This window comes from Mobula birostris, chromosome 4, assembly GCF_030028105.1.
Source record: "Mobula birostris isolate sMobBir1 chromosome 4, sMobBir1.hap1, whole genome shotgun sequence".
Lineage (NCBI taxonomy): Eukaryota > Metazoa > Chordata > Chondrichthyes > Myliobatiformes > Myliobatidae > Mobula > Mobula birostris.
Window position 1 is genome coordinate 107,344,632 of NC_092373.1, and position 23,621 is coordinate 107,368,252.

Here is a 23,621-nt window from a genome sequence, read left to right on the forward strand (position 1 = left end):
TCGGACATAATATATGTACAGAAAGGTGCCTGAAAAGGGTCAGTAACATCATGAAGGATCCCACCCACCCTGCTCATAGACTTTTTGGCCCACTCCTGTCAGGCAGGAGGCCTTGTAGCATCTATACCAGGACCACCAGACTCAAAAACAGTTACTTTCCCCAAGCAATAAGGCTGATCAACACCTCCACACACTAACCCACCTCTCCACATCCCCAACCACCACTACTTTATGTCAGTCACCTTATGTACAGACACTCCAGTGCCTGTTAGTAAATCTTTACATGAGCACTGTCTTGCACATTTCTAGTCATTGTTTTAATTAGCATTCTTTATCTTTTTTTTGTGCAGCAATTGATCCAGAGTAATAATTATTTAGATTTTCCTTACACTCTTGAACTCAATTAATTTTTGTGCCTTCTGCAAGCTTACTAATTAGCCCACCTGCATAAATGTCACAAGTAGTAGAGGTCTCAGAGATGATCTCTGTGGAACCCAACTGGTCACAGGCCTCCATTCAGTAGCCAATTTTGAATCCTGTCTACCAAGTTTCCTTAGGTTCCATGTGCTTTCCTCCTCTAGGGACCTTGGTAAATGCTTAACCAAAATCTATGTAGACAGCATCCACTGCCCTACCCTCATCAATCACTTACATCATCTCAAAGAAAAACTAATCAAGCTTCCCTGAACGAAGCTGACTCTCCCATGAACAGGTGCCTTTGTTCCCCAGGTTTCAGGGACAGGCTCCTGTGCAGAACAAACCTCTTTTAAAAGATCTCAAATCTTTAGGAGTTAATTTTGGTAGGATTTGAATAGTGTAGAGTCATATGCCTTGAAACTGGATATTCTGCCACATGTGCATGGTGACGAGTTAATCAGTCATATTAGTAACCCATCTATATTAATCTCATTGCCAGCACTTGGCCTGTAGCCTTCAGTGTCTGTGATATTGGTGCTTGTGTAGAGAACAGTTAGCAACCCTACTTCTATCACTCTCTGGCAATGCATACCAAATACTCACCACTCTCTGGGTGAAAAAGGTGCCCTTCAGACTACCTCCCCTTTCAAATTTCTTACTCTTTTACTTGAAATCTCGGTCCTCTACATTTATTCAACTCCAGTAATGGGAAGTGTTCCCTGCTGTTCACCTTATCTATAGCCTTCATAATTGTATATTCCTCAATCCCCTCAGTTCCTCCACTGCAAGGAAAATGGACCTAACTTCAGCAGTCTCTTCTCAAAACTGAAATGCTCCAACATGCTATTGAATGCCTTCTGCATTCTCTTCAGCACTAGCACGTTCTACTTGATGTAATCAATATTTACATGGATGTATGTTAATCTAAAGCAGAAATCCAAGTGATAGCCAAAATCAGTGGGGAAAAATAAGCTGGGCACAGACTGATGATTTAGCTACCCATGTTTTAATTTGCAGACTGTCACACTTCTCTATATTTAAGAGCGTGTAATATTTTAAAAGTGCACAAAAACTGATGTCTGATTATCAATTAGAAATGGCTCATTCTTTGTTTAGCTGTTGGAATAGAGCATTAACTGTGTTCATCTGTTTAATTACTGGCATAGAAGCTGTGGAAAACTTTAGAAAAAGTAAACAAAGTCTCCCTCAGAACAATTGTACATGTTCTTCACTTCAACAACAATGGCCTGCTAATCTATGTGTCTACTGATAGCATGATTTATTATGTAAAATACAATAGTAAGTACAGAAAATGTATTGTGACATGATCAAAATAAACCTTTCAAGGCATTTTCAATGGGTACCACATACCAATGGGTGGTGGTGTGGAGATACATCTCTGCTAAAGGGGGTGTAAGATACTCTTTCCCTCTGCTAGCTTGTTGTTCACCCTTAGTCAAGGCGTAGCAATTGCCAGCATCCATGAAGCCACCGGAGCAGGTGGTGGATGGATATATGGGCCGCTGGTACATATCACAAATCCTGGTTATGTGACTGCTGACGCCAGGCAGACAATCTCTGAAGAGTACTTCCGGTGAAAAGTGATATCGCATCTGCTAAATAGGGATCGTGGACAATTCTGATTTGATGGAGACAGACGTGAAAGTACAGAGGAACACCTGGAGAAATTTCTGAAACGCTCGTTGGCTGCTGTCGTTACTGCTTGGTCAGGAATCTTTTGGAGGGTAGGTCTCAAAATCCCCGGCTTTGCCTGCTGTTGGCGACTGAGGTTGAGGTCGAATCGTTCGGACAGAGATGGCGCTCAGTACTCGGTGTCGGACAGCTGATCAGGGCTCGAAGTTTTCGGATAACTCAGAGTCGGACCATGGTCGGGTATGGCAGGGACAGTTTTTCTTCCTTCTGCCGTCTGCGTGGGATGTGGGACATTTGAGAGTCTTTGAACTTTTACTGTGCTCATGGACTTCTTCATCAAGTTATGGTATTGTTGCACTGTTGTAACTATATGTTATAATTACGTGGTTTTGTCAGTTTTTTCAGTCTTGGTCTGTCCTGTGTTTTGTGATATCACACCAGAGGAAATATTGTATCATTTCTTAATGCATGCATTACTAAATGACAATAAAAGGGGACTGCGTGTCTTCATAATCTAATCTAATCTAATCGCTGGGCTCACCCATCTTGTAAAGACACTGCCGGGAAGAAGGCCATTGCTAGGTCTGTAGAAAACTTTGCCAAGAACAATCATGGAAGACAATCGTAAAGGGTTTCTTCTCTTATGTTACTGCGACGGCTAATAAAATGGCTTTTCTGTAAGTATAGCTGTGATGTAAGGAGTTCTCTCTCTCTGCTTGTTTGGGTTATATTACTGATAAGAGGGGGAACAAACCAATGAGTGTCCATGTTATTCTTTTTGTGGGTGATAATCTGTCTGATATGGCTGGGAGCCATGTGGTTTGGCCGGCTTTTCGGGAGGAGAACTGAAGAGGAAGGACGTGCTGGACGCTCTCTGGTCGACCACCGTGGTTGGTCCCGAGCAGCGAGTCGAGGGGGTCGGAGGGGATTAGCCTGGTGGAACGAGGATCCCGGTAATTGAGCTCCAACGGTTGTGCACAAAGTGGATGAACTCTGTTAAGTTTGGTGCCTTTTACTTTCCCTTTTATATTGTATCTCTATTAATTACATAGTTCCAGTAAGATTTATGAAGTGTAATCTGTAAATCGTACATTGTGTGCTGTCTGATATTTGATGTGTGAGTTTGTACCAGGTGGCATTACACAGCAACTATGCAAACGTGAGACATGGTTTGGCGGGCAGACGGGGTTTCCCCTAGATAAACACCAGCTGATAGACCTGAGTGTTACACTTGTGGGGGCAGCGTCCGGGGTTGAATTCTGTGGAAGTTATATAAATCATCACGTTAATAAGTGCAGAGCTGGATCGAGGTAAGATTGTAAGCTGGTGTGAGTTCGTGGACGTACCGGTTAATTATACGCGCGTGTTAAGTGGGGTGGATTTCCGCACTTCGGAAGAAGTGCTGGTACGAGGGTTGAGTCTGATTAAAGCTATTGGCAAGGTAGAGCTGATAGCTAGAAGGTGCGGTAAAGTAGTGGAGTCCAGCTGAGTGTTGGTTCATACGAGTGCTGACGTTGTGACGTTGGAACTGCCAGCGACGGTCAGCGTCCCGGGGGAGGCGGGGCTGCGGGGCTTTCACACCGTCCTGGAGGACGAATATGAGCAGACACTGGAGGAGGAGTTTGAGGAGAAACCAGGGGAGGTGCCAGTAGCCAGTGGTGGAGGGTTGAAGGAATTTGCGAGGGAACAAGTTCTCGGGATGATGAGGGAGGTGGGGTCAGAGTGGGAAGGATTAGTCAGGTGAGACCTCCGAGTTGGCAGCTGCCATTACCTCCCTGGTGAAAAGGGCCAAAGCTGAGAATTTTCTCAGGAGCCATGCCCACCCCGGAAGGGGAGGATGATTATGAGACATGGATTGAAAACACATCCCAGTTGTTAGAGGAGTGGCCAGGCTCAGATGAGGAAAAGAGACAGCGATTGGTGGATAGTTTGCAGGGAGTGGCAGCTGTTATCGTCTGGGGACTGAAAGCTGAACAGCCCTCGGCTTCCCTGGCGGAATATCTGGAAGCTTTGGAGGGTGCGTTTGGGTTGATGGGAGGTTCCTGGGAGCTTCAGTGGAGTTTCAAAACATGTAGCAGGGAAGAGGGGAAAAGCTCTCAGACTACATTTTTATAATGCTTAATGGATTGCGACACCGAGGGGTAGTGAAGGCGGATGAGGTGGCGAAGTTGAGGATGAATCAGATATCTAGGGGTTCCCTGGGGTAGTTGCGTAGTTGCTGTGTAATGCCACCTGGTACAAACTCACACATCAAATATCAGACAGCACACAATGTACGATTTACAGATTATACTTTATAAATCTTACTGGAGCATTGTAACTAATAGGGATACAATATAAAAAGGAAAGAAAAAGGCGCCAAATTTATCAGAGTTCATGGGCAGACTATTATTTAAATGGGGAGAGGATTCAAAGTTCTGAGATGCAATGGGACTTGGGAGTCCTCGTGCAGGATACCCTTAAGGTTAACCTCCAGGTTGAGTCGGTGGTGAAGAAGGTGAATGGAATGTTGGCATTCATTTCTAGAGGAATAGAGTTTTGGAGCAGGGATGTGATGTTGAGGCTCTATAAGGCGCTGGTAAGACCTCACTTGGAGTACTGTGGGCAGTTTTGGGCTCCTTATTTAAGAAACGATGTGCTGACGTTGAAGAGGGTTCAGAGATGATTCACTAGAATGATTCCAGAAATGAGAGGGTTAACATAGTCATAGTTATACTTTATTGATCCCGAGGGAAATATGAGGAACGTTTGACTGCTCTTGGACTGTACTCCTTGGAATTTAGAAGAATGAGGGAGGACCTCCATAGAAACATTTCAAATGTTGAAAAGCATGGACAGAGTGGATGTGGCAAAGTTGTTTCCCATGATGGGGGAGTCTAGTACGAGAGGGTATGACTTAATGGGACGCCCATTCAGAACAGAGATGCGAAGAAATTTTTTTAGCCAGAGGGTGGTGAATCTATGGAATTTGTTGCCACGGGCAGCAGTGGAGGCCAAGTCATTGGGTGTACTTAAGGCAGAGATTGATAGGTATCTGAGTAGCCAGGGCATCAAAGGTTATGGTGAGAAGGTGGGCGAGAGGGTCTAAATGGGAGAATGGATCAGCTCATGATAGAATGGCAGAGCAGACTCGATGGGCCGAATGGCTGCCTTCTGCTCCTTTGACTTAAGGTCTTGTTTTATGGGTGGACAAGGTGGCTTGGAGTCTCTGGCAGTCCTAGAAAAGGAGCCCCTCTCCATTGTTTGTTCAGCTGATTAGGGAGGTGCGGGAGGATGAGAGCACGTTGAGCCACTGGGGACGATCCTCAGCGGTACAGGAGGTGGTGTCAGGGTTGAGGACCGAGTGACCCAAGGGGTCCCAGGTGGGTGGGGACTCGTCGCATGAGGGGGTTCACAGGGAGAGCACCCCCTTCAGGGGGCGGACCGTGCAGTGGTGTCCCGGGAGGAGAGGGGCGGCGGGTAGCTTGTGCTATAACTGTGGGTAGAGGGGCATTTCCGGCGGGAATGTGAGTGACCGGGGGTGTGCTATAGCTGTGGGGAAGTGGCTAACTTGTGGAGGGTTTGTGAGAGACAAGACGCCCCACGGAGGGAGAGCCCCTGGGCCGCTAAGAAGGGAGAGGTGTCGGGAAACTTAGGAGAGACACAGTGAGGGAACGGACTGGAGTCTCTGGAGGAACACGTTCCCAGAAATCTGCCATGGGACCCCCACAAGCCCAAGCCCTTATTCCGGACGGATTAGAGGCGTGTCCCTACAGATAGAGGGAATCTTTGCAAGAGTCATCCTTGACACCGGTCGCAGGTTACCTTATTGTACTGGTCGTTCTACAACAAATATCTGAAGCATTTGCCAGTAACCCCGTTTAGTGCCCTGGAGATTTGGGGTATAAGTGATGGTGATTACCCGTATGGTGGGTACCTGTCAGTGAGATTGGAATTCTTGGAGGGCGATGTGGTAGTGTTAGAAGCCCTTGAGATGTTGGTGTTGGTTTGTCCAGACCTGGTGGAAACCGGTGGCGCTGCCCTGCTAGTGGGGACTAACTCCCCTCTGGTGTGATGGCTCCAGGGAGCCTGTAAGGAGAAGGCAGGGGAGAACTTTCTGGAGACCCTCTCGGTACACCCAGTGTTTCGAGCGGCGTTCGAGGAAGCGGATGGCCACGGGGCTGGATCCTGAGTTCAAACGAGGGATGGTGTGGTGTACTCAGGCGAGGCCTAAAGTGATACAGCCAGGGGAGGTGGCACTAGTGATGGGGCCCCCAGATTCCCCGGAGTACCGGCGGGCGAGGCCCTGCTGGTAGACGCCCCAGAAGACCTTGAGGGGAGTCCTGGTTCCCGGTTGGGGTGCTGGTGAGACCTGAATTGAAGAGGCCCTCAGTTCTACAGGCATGCTGGATGGGAGTGATTGTAAGGAACACAACGGAGAGGGAGGTCATCTTTAAGTGCGGGATGCCCCTTGTGCACTTGTTCCCGGTGACGGTGATGTCTAGCGCCCCTGCGAGGCCCACTGGAGGAAAACTATTGGAGAATAGGGGGCGGCTGACCGAGGAGGACTCCCCTGTGCCGCTGGAGTGGAAGAGAAGGCTGGTGGAGAAGATGTTGAAGCTAGGGGATGTCTTTTCTCAGGGCGAGTTTGATGTGGGCTGTTCCAAGAGCACTCGTCACACTATTCGGGTGACAAATGACACCCCGTTTAGAGGAAGGTCGCGGCAGCTGGCCTTGACTGACGTGGAAGATGTGCGGCAGCACTTGTTCCAGTTGAAGGATGCTGGGATTATCGCGGAGTCCCGGAGCCCCTATGCATCCCTTATGGTAGTGGCTAGGAAGAAAAATGGGAAGGTACGCATGTGCGTGGACTATAGGACCCTGAACTGGCGCACTGTCCCTGACCAGTATACGATCCCGAGGGTTGAAGATGTGTTGGTCTGTTTCAGGGGTGCCCAGTGGTTAGTGTATTGGATTTGCGGAATGGGTATTACCAGATTCCGATGAGTGGGGCCTTCATCTGCCCCCGGGATTCTTTCAGTTTGAACGAATGCCCCAAGGCATATCGCGGGCCCCAGCCACCATCCAGAGGGTCATGGAGAGGACAGTGAGGGATATGAACCTGCTCGAGGTGTTGGTGTACCTGGATGACCTGATAGTGTTTGGATCTACTTTGGAGGAACATGAGGAGCGGCCGCTGAAGGTGTTAAGCTGGCTGAAGGAGGAAGGGTTGAAACTTTCCCTGGACAAATGCCAGTTCTGCGAGATGTCTGTCGGCTATGTTGGACACATAATCTCGTGAGATGCGGTGGCTACTGATCCGGCTAAGATAGACTCAGTGACCACCTGGCCGAGACCCCAGACTATGAGCACCCTGTGCTCATTCTTGGGGTTTTGTGGGTATTATCGGTGATTCGTGAAAGGATACACTAAAATGAGTCACCCATTGAACCAGTTTTTTTGTGCCTATCCCCCCGCAGGGAAGAAAAGGAAGGGGAACCGAGGGCAGGAGGATATCTGAACCCGTCGGAGCCCCTTGGACCAAGGTGGGATGCTCAATGCGAGGATGCATTCCAATCGCTGAAAAGGGTGCTGGCACAGGCCCCGGTATTGGCTTTTGCTGACCCCCGGAAGCTGTTTGTGCTACTCACTGATGTCAGCTGAGAGGGTCTGAGGGCTGTCCTGTACCAGGAGCAGGGCAAAGGATTGAGGCCAGTGGCGTTTGTCAGCCGAACTTTGTCGCTTCTGAGAGAAGCTATCCCACTCACAAGTTGGAGTTTCAGGCGCTCAAATGGGTGGTGGTGGACAAGTTGAGTGACCATCTATACCTGGGGATAGGAATTGACAATAAACTGGACTGGTCAAAGAACACTGAGGCTGTCTACAAGAAGGGTCAGAGCTGTCTCTATTTCCTGAGGAGACTGAGGTTCTTTAACATCTGTCAGACGGTGCTGAGGATGTTCTACGAGTCTGTGGTGGCCAGTGCTATCATGTTTACTGTTGTGTGCTGGGGCAGCAGGCTGAGGATAGCAGACACCAACAGAATCAACAATTCATTCATAAGGCCAGTGATGTTGTGGGGATGGAACTGGACTCTCTCACGGTGGTGTCTGAAAAGAGGATGCTGTCCAAGTTGCATGCCATCTTGGACAATGTCTCCCATCCACTACGTAATGTACTGGTTGGGCACAGGAGTACATTCAGCCAGAGACTCATTCCACCGAGATGCAACACAGAGTGTCATAGGAAGTCATTCCTGCCTGTGGCCATCAAACTTTACAACTCCTCCCTTGGAGGGTTAGACACCCTGAGCCAATAGGCTGGTGCTGGATTTATTTCCTAGCATAATTTACATATTATTATTTAATTATTTATGGTTTTTTTATATTGCTATATCTATACTCTATTCTTGGTTGGTGCAACTGTAACGAAACCCAATTTCCCTCGGGATCAATAAAGTATGACTATGACTCTACGGGGCCAAGTTTCAGGTGAGAACGGACAACAATCCTCTCACTTATATTCTGACCTCAGTGAAACTGGACGCTACAGGGCATCGGTGGTTGGCGACCTTGTCTGTCTATGAGAAGTAGCAACCAGGGAGCTGGAACATTGATGCAGATGCTTTATCTCATTGCGCGCATGAGGGATCGGGCACAAAGGAGGAATGGGAGAGCGTCCCTGCCCCGGGAGTGAAGGCCATGTGTCAATTTGGGAGCGACGCTGAAGCAGGAGCCCCGATGGGGCCGGATCGGGCAGTGGATCAATTGGGGGCTGATGATGACGCGCTACCCACTGTGTACTGTAATTTGACTGCTCCGAGGAACAAGCAGTGCCGGAGTTGAGCCCCGAGGAAGTGGGGGCGGCTCAGTGAGATGACCTGAGCATTGGCACTATCTGGTACGTGGTTAGAAAGGGGGATATGGCTCAGGCGGAGAAGGTGAATTACGTCTCAGTGTCCATACTACTGAAGGAGTGGCCTCGGTTGAAGCTGAAGAACCAAATTTTGTACCATTCGCTTCACCCCCAAACCACCCCCGGCGTTGGCAGCTGGTCATGCCTGAGAAGTATCAGAAGTCTGCTCAAGTTGCTACATGATGAGTCCAAGCATTTGGGGATGGAAAAGACCAATGGATTACTGAAGGACCAGTTTTACTGGCCCCGGATGAGGGGGAGGTTGAAGAATACTGTAAGAAATGCAGTTCCTGCATCAGGAGGAAGACCCTGCCTGCGCAGGCGGCTCCTTTGTCCCACTTGCAGAGTGCGGGACCCATGGACCTGGTGTGTATGGATTTCCTGTCTGTTGAGCCAGACATCAGCAACACCGTGAATCTCTTAGTCATCACGGATCACTACACTAGGTATACTCAGGCGTTTCCCACTGAGGACCAGAAAGCGACTACAGTGGCAAAGGTGTTATGGGAGAGGTATTTTGTTCATTATGGCCTCCCCAAACGGATCCATAGTGATCAGGGACAGGACTTCAAGAGCAAGCTTATCCATGAATTACTGGATATGCTTGGGGTCGAGAAATCCAGGACCACGCCCTATCACCTATAGGGTGATCTCAGCCCGAGAGGTTTAACTGGACCCTGTTGGACATGCTCGGGACTCTAGAGATCAGTCAGAAGAGTAAGTGGAGTCAGCACATCGGGCATTTGGTTCACTGTTACAATTGTACCTGCAATGATGCTATGGGGTACTCACCCTACTATCTGATATTCGAGCGGGAAGTGAGGTTGCCCATTGACCTTTGTTTTGGGACTGAAGCGGGTGAATTACCTTCGAAACCCTATCTGAAGTATGTGTCCGATATGAGGAGAGAGTTGAAAAGGGCATACGAGTTGGCTGAGGTGGCACCCACCAAGCAGAATCAAGGGAATAAGAGGAGGTATGATCAGAAAGTGAAGTTTGCTCAACTTATGCCGGGAGACCAGGTCCTCATATGGAATTTAGGACTACCAGGTAAGCACAAGTTGGCGGATCACTGGGCAGCCTCTCTATGTGGTAGAGAGCCAGATGCCGAACCCTACCTGTTTACTGGGTGAGACTGGAGGATGGGAAGGAGCCTGTCAAGGTACTCCATTGGAACCACTTATTGCCCCGGGGTCAAGAGGTGCATGTAGACCAAGAGCCTGAATTGGAGGTTACACCTAGTACGAGGACTCTGCGGAGGCACGGGGCGAGGGAAGAGCCCACCGCGAAAGAGACAGGGCCGGGCCCAGCCCTGGAAAAAGATACTCATTTAGAAGACGATGATTCGGATGTGTGTTACCTATTTCCATTCGTTAATTCCCCGGTACCGGAAGAAGAGGCTCCTGACCCTTCCCCCACTGAGTTAGGTGAGAGGAGGAAAGGTGTTGGGGGGGGCAGCCTGGGATACAGCCAGCCTTGGAGGGAGAGAGGGTGGAACCAGAACCCAAGACAGAGGGCTCCAAGTTGATGAGGGGTCCCAGTGAGGGAGTGGGCAAGGGTTCGACAGGTAGACCTGGGGTGTCTCCAGTGGTGTCTGAGCCAGAAGGGTCACCAGAGGAGGTACGGAGGTCTCAGAGAAGTAGGAACCCCCCGGAGAGGTTGACCTATGTAGCGCTGGGAGAACAGGGTGTGATCTCTACCGCCCTGGGAAGTTATGTCACTGCTTTATGCACCCGGGTTGGGTTTTGTGTTTTGCAACGAGGATTGGTGAACTCCTTTAATGTCATGAGGACATGACTTTATTTGGTGGGGAGAGAGCGTAAGGGGTTTCTTCTTTTATGTTTTTGCGACGGCTAATAAAATGGCTTTTCTGTAATAATAACTGCGATGTAAGGAGTTCTCTCTCTCTGCTTGTTTGGGTTATGTTATTGATAAGGGTGAGAATGAATCAGTGAGTGTCTATGTTACTCTTTTTGTGGGTGATATTCTATCTCATATGGCTGGGATCCGTGTGGTTTGGTGGGTTTTTGGGAGGAGACCCGAAGAGGAAGGGCGTACTGGACGCGCTCTGGTCGACCACCGTGGTTGGTCCCGATCGGCGAGTCGAGGGGGTCGGAGGGGATTAGCCTGGTGGAACGAGAACCCCGGTAATTGAGCTCCAACGGTTGTGCACGAAGTGGTTGAACTCTGATAAGATTGGCACCTTTTACTTTCCCTTTTATATTGTATCTCTATTAATTACGTAGTCCCAGTAAGATTTATAAAGTGTAATCTGTAAATCATACATTGTGTGCTGTCTGATATTTGATGTATGAGTTTGTACCAAGTGGCATTACACAGCAACTACGCAAACGTGAGACACGGTTGGGCGGGCAGGGTTCCCCCTAGATAAACACGAGCCGATAGACCTGAGCGTTGCACTATGATCACCTATGTAACATGACACGACTCATAATGATGATCATCATGACAGTGACCATAGTATATCCAATAGAAGGTGAGATATACTGTGGCTTTGTGTTGATGAGGACTTAAATATAACCCAGGTGAGTGAAACCTTCTGTTAGCAAATGTAAAATCCAATAAGTGCTTGATTTCAATTTTGTTGAAATCCTTATTGCGACTATAAAAATAACCAATTCAACTATTTTTTTTTTAGCATTTCAAGTCCTTTATGGGAAAGAAGATGTCACTGAGGAACTGGAGGAAGTCCTGTCAGAGAGAAAAGTCCAGAGCCAGATCCACTTGGTTTCAGTCTTAGAGTTACTTAGAAAGAAGTGTGTACGATGGCAAGTCATCACAGTTGTCGTCATCATGGCCTGCTATCAACTTTGTGGGTTGAATGCTGTAAGTGTAAAGTATGTTTTATTGCTAGCATGCAACCCACTTTTATCCTGACTGTAGAGTAAGTAGCAAGGAGCACGTAGTGGTAACTGTATATAGCTGATGTTATCCTGAGTTGGGCAGGATATGAATCAAGCAGAATCTGTGGGTTATAGACCTATCTAGCAATGCAAAAGTGCATTGAAGAAGCTTCTACTGGCTTCACAGACTGTAAGGGAAGTGACTTCTCCTTCACCCACCCACCTACCCACTACAGTTCGCAGTGAATGTGTATCAACATGCTTCTCGTACACCTAAGAGTGTAGCTGGGTGGCCATTATTTAACAGTTTGTTTAAACAAAAGTTTTGTTTTACATTTTTTTAAAACAAAGAAGATTGTTTAAGTAAGCAAACCTGCAGTCTTTGTTGGAAATAAAATCACAAATGCCAGTATGGGAAGAGTCGAAGGGGAGCTTGGTTTAAGACCAAATTTTTTTTAAAAACCTAGCCTACTTCACCAGTTTTGGATAAGCTACAACATTACAGTGTTTTTCACTGGTACCAAATTGAATCTCCCTCAGAAATTATGAAATTAGTGGAAACTGTCGAGAATCAATTTGCACTCAGAAAGAAGTGGTTCCCAGTGGGACGAGGCACTACTGAACCCAGCTGCAGTTAGTTTGTTGTGGAGTCATCATAAAACACCACCATCCCATAAAGTTGCACACCTTCCAGCAAGCAGCAGCAACATCATTATGACTGTGGTTGAGGAGGGACAGTCCTCAGTCCTGTCATTGAAAGGTGACAGGGAGAGGGAGAGAGCTGCAAGTTTTACTGAAAGGAATTGCACATCCTGGTCCATGGTATTGTGGCTGGTGCTGATGCAGTGGACTGAGGGCCTATTCCTGTCCTAGAGCTGATATGATGGACTGAGGGTCTATTCCTGTCCTGGTGCTGATACGCTGGACTGAGGGCCTATTCCTGTCCTGGTGCTGATACGATTGACTGAGAGCCTATTCCTGTCCCGGTGCTGATACGGTGGATTGAGGGCCTAGTCCTGTCCTGGTGCTGATACGGTGGATTGAGGGCCTATTCCTGTCCTGGTGCTGATACGATTGACTGAGAGCCTATTCCTGTCCCGGTGCTGATACGATTGACTGAGAGCCTATTCCTGTCCCGGTGCTGATACGATTGACTTGAGAGCCTATTCCTGTCCCGGTGCTGATACGATTGACTGAGTGTCTATTCCTGTCCCGGTGCTGATACAGTGGATAGAGGGCCTATTCCTGTCCTGGTGCTGATATGGTGGACTGAGGGCCTATTCCTGTCCCGGTGCTGATACGATTGAATGAGGGTCTATTCCTGTCCTGGTGCTGATACGGTGTACTGAGGGCCTATTCCTGTCCTGCACAGCTCTGTATGTGTTCCTTGTCTGTTCAGAGGCGGGAATCGCTCTATACCGGAGGAATATATCAAGAAATTCAAACATTTCACAAGATATGTCAAGGCAGTTACATACCATTAAAAATAATACACTAAAAGCACTTTTTTCCAAGCATTCTTGTCCAAAGCATTCACACAGTGGTATCTTTATATTCAGTAATAATAAATCGGTTTCTGAATCTGACTCGTACAGAGGGTGTCAAAAAAAAACATTGGCATGCACCCAAACTGTTACTCGATCTACATGCAGCACCCACTCCACTATCTTAGACCATAAGACATTGGAGAAGAATTAGGCTATTCAGTCCATCACATCTGCTCCGCCATTCCATCATGGCTGATCCTGGATCCCACTCAACACTATACACCTGCCTTCTTGCCATATCCTTTAATGCCATGAACAATCAGTCATCTATCACTTTCCACCCTAAATATACCCACTGACTTGGCCTCCATTGCAGTCTGTAGCAGAGCATTCCTCAGCATCATCTCCTTGGTTTTATTTTCTATTTCACTTCCGTTTGCTTTCTTTACCACAGATTCAACCTATAAATTAACCTTCTGGGAGTCTTGCACATCTGACGTTTGAACCTTCTCCCCATATGGATAACAGTCTGCACTATTGTTCCTTTTATCAAAATGCATTATCATACATTTCTCAACACTGTATTCCATCTGCCACTTTTTTTCCCATTCTTCCAATTTGTTTAAGTACTTCTGCAATCGCATTGCTTCCTTAGCGTTACCTACCCCTCCACCTATCTTCGTATCATCTGCAAACTCTGCCACAAAACCATCAATTCCATTATCTAAATCATTGACAATGTGAAAAGTAGCGGTCCCGATACTGACCCCTGAGCAACACCACTAGTCACTGGCAGCCAACCAGAAAAGGCCCCCTTTATATCCACTCACTGCCTCCTGCCTGTCCACCATTCCTCTATCCATGCTAGTACAGTGGCATGCAAAAGTTTGGGCACCCTGGTCAAAATTTCTGTTACTGTGAATAAGGGCCCGAAGCAAAAGTTTGGGCACCCTGCATGGTCAGTATTTAGTAACACCTCCTTTGATAAGTATCACAGCTTGTAAGCCTTTTCTGTAGCCAGTTAAGAGTCTTTAAATTCTTGTTTGGGGGATTTTTGCCCATTCTTCCTTGCACAAGGCTTCTAGTTCTGTGAGATTCTTGGGCTGTCTTGCATGCGCTGCTCTTTTGTCTATCTACAGTTTAGGTCGGGGGACTGTGAGGGCCATGGCAAAACCTTCAGCTTGCGCTTCTTGATGTAGTCCATTGTGGATTTTGAGGTGTGTTTATGATCATTATCCTGTTGTAGAAGCCATCCTCTTTTCATCTTCAGCTTTTTTACAGACGGTGTGATGTTTGCTTCCAGAATTTGCTGGTATTTAGTTGAATTAATTCTTTCCTCGACCAGCAAAATGTTCCCCATGCTGTTGTTGGGCTGCAACACAAGCCCAAAGCATGTTTGATCCACCCTCGTGCTTAACAGTTGGAGAGGTGTTCTTTTCATGAAAATCTGCACCCGGTTTTCTCCAAACATACCTTTGCTCATTGCGGCCATAAAGTTCTGTTTTAACTTCTTCAATCCATAGGACTTGTTTCCAAAATGCATCAGGCTTGTTTAGATGTTCCTTTGCAAACTTCTGACGCTGAATTTTGTGGTGAGGACGCAGGAAAGGTTTTTTTCTGATGACTCTTCCATGAAGGTCATATTTGTGCAGGTGTTGCTGCACAGTAGAACAGTGCACCACCACTCCAGAGTCTTGATAAATCTTCCTGATGGTCTTTTTCAGTCAAACCGGGGTTTTGATTTGCCTTTCTAGCAATCCTACATGCAGTTCTCTCGGAAAGTTTTCTTGGTCTTCCAGACATCGACTTGACCTCCACCATTCCTGTTAACTTCTATTTCTTAATTACGTTATGAACTGAGGAAAGGGCTACCTGAAAACGCTTTGCTATCGTCTTATAGCCTTCTCCTGCTTTGTGGGCATCATTTATTTTAATTTTCAGAGTGCTAGGCAGCTGCTTAGAGGAGCCCATGGCTGCTGATTGTTGGGAGAAGGTTTGAGGAGTCAGGGTATTTATAAAGCTTTGAAATGTGCATCACCTGGCCTTTCCTAATGATGATTGTGAACAAGTCATAGCCATAACAAGCTAATTAAGGTCTGCGACCTTGGTAAAAGTTATCTGAGAGCTCAAATCTCTTGGGGTGCCCAGACTTTTGCATGGTGCTCCTTTCCTTTTTTCCCCACTCTAAAATTGTACAAAACAAAAATAATACACTAATCTTGCTTAAAATGTTGAAAATAATCCTTCATCTTTAACTTTATGACTTTTGGAGATCAGTTCATCTTCTACTCACTTAACTATTCACAGTAACAGAAATTTTGACCAGGGGTGCCCAAACTTTTTCATGCCACAGTATCTTTCCTGTAACGCCATAGGATTTTATCTTGTTAAGCAGCCTCATGTGTGGCACCTTGTAAAATGCCTTCAGAAAATCCAAGTAAATGACTTCTGCTGCCTCTCCTTTGTCCCCCCCTGCTTGTTAATTCCTCGAAGAACACTAATGGATTTGTCAGGCAAGATTTCCCTTTACAGAAATCATGCTGACTTTGAGTTATTAGTCTATAAGTACCCCGAAACCTCATCCTCAGCAATAGACTCTGACTTCCCCAATTACTGAGGTTAGGCTAATTGGCCTATAATTTTCTCTCTTTTGCCTTCCTACCTTCTTGAAGAGTGGAGTGACATTTGCGATCTTCTAGTGCTCTGGGAGCATGCCAGAACCATTGTGTGCTGTCGAGATGCCCGAGTTGCTGGTGCTGCAGTCGTGTTATAATAACTGCTACATGCTGTGCTGCACGCAATTGCAGATAACTTAATTTTACCCTTGCTGGGTATGAGACGAGGATACCTGTCATGACTTCCGGTAGAGCTCATGGAGTGAAGTCATGTTCTTGACTCGCTCCATTACCTCTGAGTTTTTTCCTATGATCAGCTGAATTTAAGCTAACCATTAAGGCACCAATTTTTACAATACCTTGCAGCGGATTGTTATTAGATATTTGGATGTTTTTAAGGTCTGCTATGTCTAAGAACGGGAAAGACGGCAAACCTCCGGTTAGACCGAAAGTTACGGACCCCCCTCCGATTGAACCAGCGGTAACTATGAAAGCTATATCGGATCTGATTCATACGGAAATTTCAACTACTATAACAGATCTGATTCGTGTGGAAATCTCAACTAAACTGCAGAAAATTATTGATGTAATTGATAAAATGGAAACATCTATCACGGAACATCAGACTGCTATATCTAATCTTCAAAAATCCATGCAACAAAATGAACTCAAGATGGGGAAAATTGAAGAAACAATTACTGTAATGAAGAAAAAACTCGACTTTCTGACTTTTAAAAACTCTGACTTAGAATGCAAAATGCGACGACAGAATATTCGAATTATTGGTATTCGTGAAGCTGCTGAATCTGATGACCCTACAAAGTTTTTTTCTCAACTTTTAAAAAATTCATTTCCTACCTTATTTCCTGACCAACCACCACTATTGGATCGGGCTCACAGAGTCCCATTATATTCGTCTAAGTCAGATAAACCTCGGCATGTTATTTTACGATTTCATTATTTTCAAGACAAGGAAAAATTGCTTCGATTCGCTCGACCTAAAGGTTACATTGATTACTCGGATCTTCGTTTTCGCCTGGTGGAGGATTTTAGTAAGCAGGTTCGGGATCAACGTGTCCGTTACAGGTCTGTGATGTCGGAACTCTACAAGATGGATTTAAAACCAGTGTTGCTTTATCCTGCACGTTTGAAGATTCGATCGCCTGATGGGTCTTCCCGTTTTTTCGACTCTCCATCGGAAGCCCAGAGTTACCTGGATCAATTTTCGCCTTCAACATCTTAATCGCAATTATTAAATCATCTCTGTTTGTTCGGAGGCAGTTAATCTGTTTGGTTTAATTTTTTTTTCCCGCTTTATATGAGGGCAGAAAAGTTTTTTTTCGGTGTAATTAACACGGTTGCCAAACATTTTTTCTAATTGCGTCATTCCTTTCTTTTTCCCTGGGGATTCTGGGTGGTTATTTCCTCTGCATCATTTTACCTATTTCCCTTGAGGCCTTAAACTTTGTAGTTTTTAACGTACTTTTTGTAGTTTTCCTTGCTAGTCTATGCTAATTATCTCATTTTCTTGTTTAACTATATGGTTTTCTTCATATTTACCTGTTTTTTCTTTGTATTATATCGTGTTCGTTTTAATCGGTGTACTTTTTTTTATTTCTCTACTGTTTTATAACTTCAGCTGGTGCTCTTATATATACACCTTTTTTTAGTGAGCGTCTATCGGAAGTCATGGGGGTAGTTCCAGTGCTTGCTTCTTTCTGGCTGGTCTACCTTAGATTTAGCTTTGTGGGTACGGAGGGCGGTGGGAGGGGCTTCACTTTCTAGTTTTTTTTTCTACTTGGGCTACTTACATTACCGAAGTATTGGTCGCATTCTCCTTCCCGTTATCTCTTGTTTGTTCTGTTCCCTTTCCGGGTTCGTGGGTAGAACTTATTGTCAATCCTCCTTTTTTTGCGGGTTGACTTTAGGGTTTATGGAGTCTACTATTAATTTTGTCTCTTGGAATACTAATGGTCTTAATCATCCAATAAAAAGGAAAAAAGTTTTTAAAGAATTCCGGAGACTTAAAGCACATGTTCTATTTTTACAAGAGACCCACGTGCGGAGGGGGGACGGATTACGTTTTTTCAAATTCTGGAAGGATCGAACCTTCCATTCGAATTCCAACGCTAAGATTCGAGGAGTTTCTATTTTTATAGATCCCTCAATCACTTTTGTACAACACGATATTATTTCTGATCTGAATGGTAGATTTCTATTGGTTAGTGGTTTACTCTTTAATAAAAAGGTTGTTTTGGTTAACGTCTATGCTCCCAACATGGACTGTCTGGAATTTTACAAATCATTATTTAATTTGTTCCCGAATTTGAATGAGTTTTCTGGGGCGGGGATCTTAATACTTGTTTATCCCCATCTTTGGACGGTTCGGCTCCTTTACGGACCTTACCCAATAAATCTGCAACCTTGATTAACTCAATCCTTTCGGATTCCGGGTCGACGGACATTTGGCGTTTTTTGCATCCTCAGGAAAAGGATTTTTCTTTTTTTTCACATGTTCATCGTTCCTATTCAAGAATTGATTATTTTTTTTTATTGACTCTCGTCTTATTTCTTCAGTGGTTAAATGTGAATATGACTCTATAACCATTTCGGATCATGCTCCACTTAAGCTTTCTATTAAAATACTGGCCAATACACAAAATAATAGACAATGGCATTTTAATTCACTGTTGCTTCAGGACTTGGATTTTGTTAACTTTATGAATGAACAGATTGATCTCTTTTTTACAATCAACTATACAGAAGAACATCCTTTGGGATACTTCTAAAGCTTATATTCATGGTCAGATCATCTCGTACTCTGCTGCTTTGAGGAAGAGGTTGAAGGACGAGGAGCTGGTTATTGTGGACAAGATTAAGGAAATTGATAAGAAATATGCTACAGCTCCCTCTGAGAAGTTGTATGAACAAAGAACTGAACTTCAAATGGAACACAGTTTATTACTTTCGTCCTCGATTGCAAATCAATTAATGAAAACGAAGCGAATTTTATATACATAGTGACAAAGTTGGTAAACTGTTGGCTAATCAGTTGAAGACTAACTATACTAAATTTCAAATTAATCAGATTTATAATCAAAAAGATCAACTGATATTTGATCAAGCTGAGATTAATCAATCCTTTTTTGATTTTTATTCCTCCTTATATCAATCAGAGTTTCCACGAGACTCTAAATATATGTATGACTTTTTAAATAACCTAGATTTCCCTAAGATTTCACATGATATATCTTCTATGCTAGACACTTCCTTTACCACTGATGAGATTAAGAATGTTATTTTCTCTATGAACCCGGGGAAAGCTCCTGGTCCCGATGGGTTTACCGCGGAATTTTATAAATTTTTTGCATCTTCATTAATCCCTTGGTTATTCAGGGTTCTGGAGGCCTCATTAAAACTTGGTAAACTTCCCGAATCCTTAAAGAGCATCGATCTCTTTAATATTAAAGAAGGACAAAGATCCTGCTCAATGTGCATCTTATAGACCAATATCCTTATTAAATGTTGACTCTAAAATTTTTTCTAAATTATTAGCAAACAGATTAGAAAAAGCACTTCCTTATATTATTTCGGAAGACCGAGCGGGTTTTATTCAAGGTCGTTACTTTTTTTATAACATTTGCACACTGTTAAACATTGTTTATATCCCCTCACAAAATGATCCTGTGTGCGTCATTTCCTTAGGCGCTGAAAAAGCCTTCGACAGAGTCGAATGGCCTTACTTATTTAAGGTGCTTGAAATGTTTAATTTCAGCCCGAAATTTATATCATGGATCAAACTGTTATATCATTCTCCTATGGCCTCAGTTCGTACTAACTCTTTAAACTCACCTTTTTTCCCTCTTTTTCGAGATACCAGACAAGGTTGTCCTCTTAGTCTTTTATTATTTGATATTGCATTAGAACCTCTTGCAATTGCTATTCGAGAATCTCCAAATATTATTGGGATAACTCGGGGTTTAAAGACCCATAAAGTATCACTCTATGCTGATGACTTACTTCTATATATTTCTAATCCTCAAAAATCTATCCCTGCTGCTTTAGATTTATTAGCACAATTTAGTCTTTTTTCAGGTTATAAGTTAAATCTCAGTAAGAGTGAACTTTTCCCGATTAATAAGCAAGTTCCCTTATATCAGAATCTTCCGTTTAAATTGGTTAATAATCATTTTTCATATCTTGTGATTAAAATTACCTGTAAACATAAGGATTTATTTAAGACTAATTTCCTACCCTTAATTGATCACATTACCACACTTTCATTTAAATGGTCTCCATTTTATTTAACTTTGATTGGTCTTATTAATGCTGTTAAGATGTTTATTCTGCCAAAATTTTTATATGTATTTCAGGCACTACCGATTTTTGTTCCAAAATCCTTTCTGACAAAGTTGACTCTAAAATTTCTTCATTTATTTGGCAAAATAAAAACCAGAGATTGGGTAAAATACATCTACAGAGAGCTAAGAGAGATGGAGGTTTGGCATTACCTAACTTTAGATTTTATTATTGGGCAATTAATATTCAACACATGAAATTTTGGTTACTTGATCAAGATACACTATCCATTCCTAAATGGGTAGTATTGGAATTACAATCTGCTGAAGGTTATGCAGTTGGCTCCATTTTAGGTTCTTCTCTTCCTTTTGATTTCAAACGCCACAAACAGGTTTGTAACCCGATAGTTAAATATACCTTACATATTTGGTTTCAATTCCGAAAATTTTTCGACCTTAATCAATTTGGGCTTGCGATTCCTATTTTAGGCAACATATTCTTTCCCCCCTCTTCCACGGACTGTGCCTTTCAAATTTGGAAGACTAATGGTATTTCACAGTTTTTGGATTTATTTTTAGATGGTTTCCTTATGTCTTTTGAACAATTATCTGACAAATATAACTTACCAAGAATACATTTTTTTTAGATATCTCCAAGTTAGAAATTTCCTAAGTACTATACTCTCTTCCTTTCTGACGTTACCTCCTACATATATTTTAGATACTATAATTAACTTTAATCCATGTCAGAAAGGTGTAACGGCTATTATTTATAATACTATTATGAAACTTAGGAAAGCTCCATTCGATAAGATTAGGTCAGATTGGGAAAAGGAATCGGGCTTTATTATTTCGGCGGATGACTGGGCACATATTTTACAACTAGTCAATACTTCCTCTATCTGTTCTAAACACTCTCTAATTCAATTTGAAGTTGTCCATAGAGCACATATGTCTAAAGATAAATTAGCTCATTTTTATTCTCATATTAACCCTCTTTGTGACAGATGTCATGGGGAGATAGCTTCCTTAACTCGTATGTTTTGGTCCTGTCCTACTTCGGAAACTTTTTGGAAAGACATTTTTAATATTATTTCAAAGGTATTGAATATAGATATTTCTCCCCATCCTATTACTGCAATCTTTGGATTACCTAAAATTTCCAGTAATCTTTCCCCTTCAGCCCGTAGAATGATTGTATTTCTTACTTTAATGATGAAAAGATGTATTTTACAACATTGGAAGGAGATTAATGCTCCAAATATGTTCTTTTGGTTTTCCCAGACGATACTATGTTTAAATTTGGAGAAAATTAGAAGTAATCTTTATGATTCTTCAGTTAAATTTGAACAGATCTGGAGATCTTTTATTCAACATTTTCACAATGTAATTTTTTTTCTCTCTCTGTCCATACTTACATTCCCTTCTTGCTTTTTAACTGTTTTTAATGAAGGTCGGGTTTGAGGACGTGATTGTTTTAAGTTGTTTAACTCTACTTGATACCTAGTTAGCCCATTGCTTTGCTTTGCTTTTTAGTTTAGTTGCACGGTGGGTTTTTTTTTGGGGAGGGGGTTGGTTTTTTTTTCTTTTCCTTATTGACATGTATGAAAATTAGTATTCTATTATATTACCTTGTTATTTTATATCTAAACTGCACTGTTTGTACTAACTTCTTTTTGTGTATTAATATCTCTTGTAAAGTTATAGAGTGTAAAAGTGCCTACATGGTTTACCTTTTGTGTACTAATTCAATAAAAAGATTTAAAAATAAAGAAAAGAGGATACCTGTTTCCTCCTGTATAGCACTCTCTCAGTTGTAGCAGAGAAGAAAAGTTGGAAGATTGGTGAGAAGGAAGAATGAAGGTGGACAATGATGGTAAGCAAAGTACGTCATTGTAGCAGTCACCTCACAGCATGACCTCAGATACTGGCACTGCTGGAGAAAAACAAGCAAGGTCGGAAAGACGACTGCATGTTACCAGGTGCTAGTAGGTTCTCGACTGGCAAAAATTGTATGGAGTCTAGTGCAAAGGTCTAATTGAATGGAAGGTTCATGTGTCCATGTGATTGAATAGAACAGATGAGGACTCGTTGTGATGTTGTCGTGAATAAGAGGTAGACACTGTCAATAGGTTGACCACAGATGACAAGTGGCATGGATGAATCCATCTGCAAGCTGTTGCAGAAGCTTGGATGGAGCTGGGAGACCATGACTGTTTTTCAACTCTGTCACATTTCCATGACACAGTACCTGCTGGTGCAAGTGGTATCTGGTGTTTGGACACAGATTGGGGCCACATGCAACCATTGTATTTCACCTTACATCAGCTAGAAATCTGGTTTAGGTCACCAGTGTCATTGATATAGCACCAGGGAGAGAGAGCGAGCCTGTAGTATGTCGAATTTCCGGGTAAACAGGTAGTCTTTGGGGTGCTGTGAGTCTGTGTCTTTATTGATGCTTTGCTGCATGCTTGAGTGCTCAGTGGGGGGGGGGGGTTGTTGCCTTGCTGCTGCTTGTGCTTGGGAGGGGGGAGCTGGGGGGGTCTTTGGGGTTCTAACATTTAACTGTCATTCATTCTTTGGGGCACTCCTCTGTTTCCGTGGATGTTTGTGAAGAAAAAGAATTTCAGGATGTACATTGTTTCCAATTCTCTGACATTAAATGTACCTTTTGAACCTATTGTTGTTGTTATTGAGCAGTAGTCCAGATTAATCCAGAAGGGGGCCAATCAGCTGAAGCTAAATCCCATTAGACGTATTCCCACTCTCCCTGTATCCCTGCACTTTATTCTCTCTCATACGCACCATCAGGTACTAGAAACCGTAGAAACCATAGAAAAACTACAGCACAGAAACAGGCCTTTTAGCCCTTCTTGGCTGTGCCGAACTATTTTCTGCCTAGTCCCACTGACCTGCACACGGACCATATCCCTCCATACACCTCCCATCCACTCTTTTTGATTTTTTGTTTGCCATTAACCTAGACTAAAGGGTAACTTACAATCGTCATTTAATTTACCGGTGCATCTTTTGAAATATGTGAGGAAACTAGAATAAGTTGGGGTACAATTTGTATATTCAGGGAGAAGAGACCTTCCTCTTTGAGTTCCTATTTGAAGCACTTTCAGGAGTTCATGACATTCCTCATAGTGATCTGGTTTTTGAGAGGTGCAGAATGTAGTTATTGTCCTCCAGTATCTATCCTGGGCATTGACCAATTGTTAAAAATATTAGGTAGTGTGGGATCTTTAGGATAATGGTGCTATGTTTGTTTCCTGGAAATATGACTCTTCTACAAAACAGCCACCCATAATCATGGACAGAAACTACACAATCCTAGTGTAGAACTTTGAGCTTCAATTCATGACAGTGTATATGCAATATGTGGTTTGT

The 23,621-nt window shown here is 43.8% G+C and overlaps 1 protein-coding gene across 2 annotated transcripts in view; it reads left to right on the forward strand.

The window, feature by feature from the left end:
• Window positions 1-23,621, forward strand: part of slc2a9l2 (solute carrier family 2 member 9, like 2) — a 263,120-nt gene that overhangs the window by 97,434 nt on the left and 142,065 nt on the right. For both annotated transcript variants that reach the window (XM_072254680.1, XM_072254681.1), the window contains exon 7: window positions 11,624-11,811. In XM_072254680.1, the coding sequence (XP_072110781.1) occupies window positions 11,624-11,811 (188 nt within the window). The remainder of the gene's footprint in view (window positions 1-11,623; window positions 11,812-23,621) is intronic.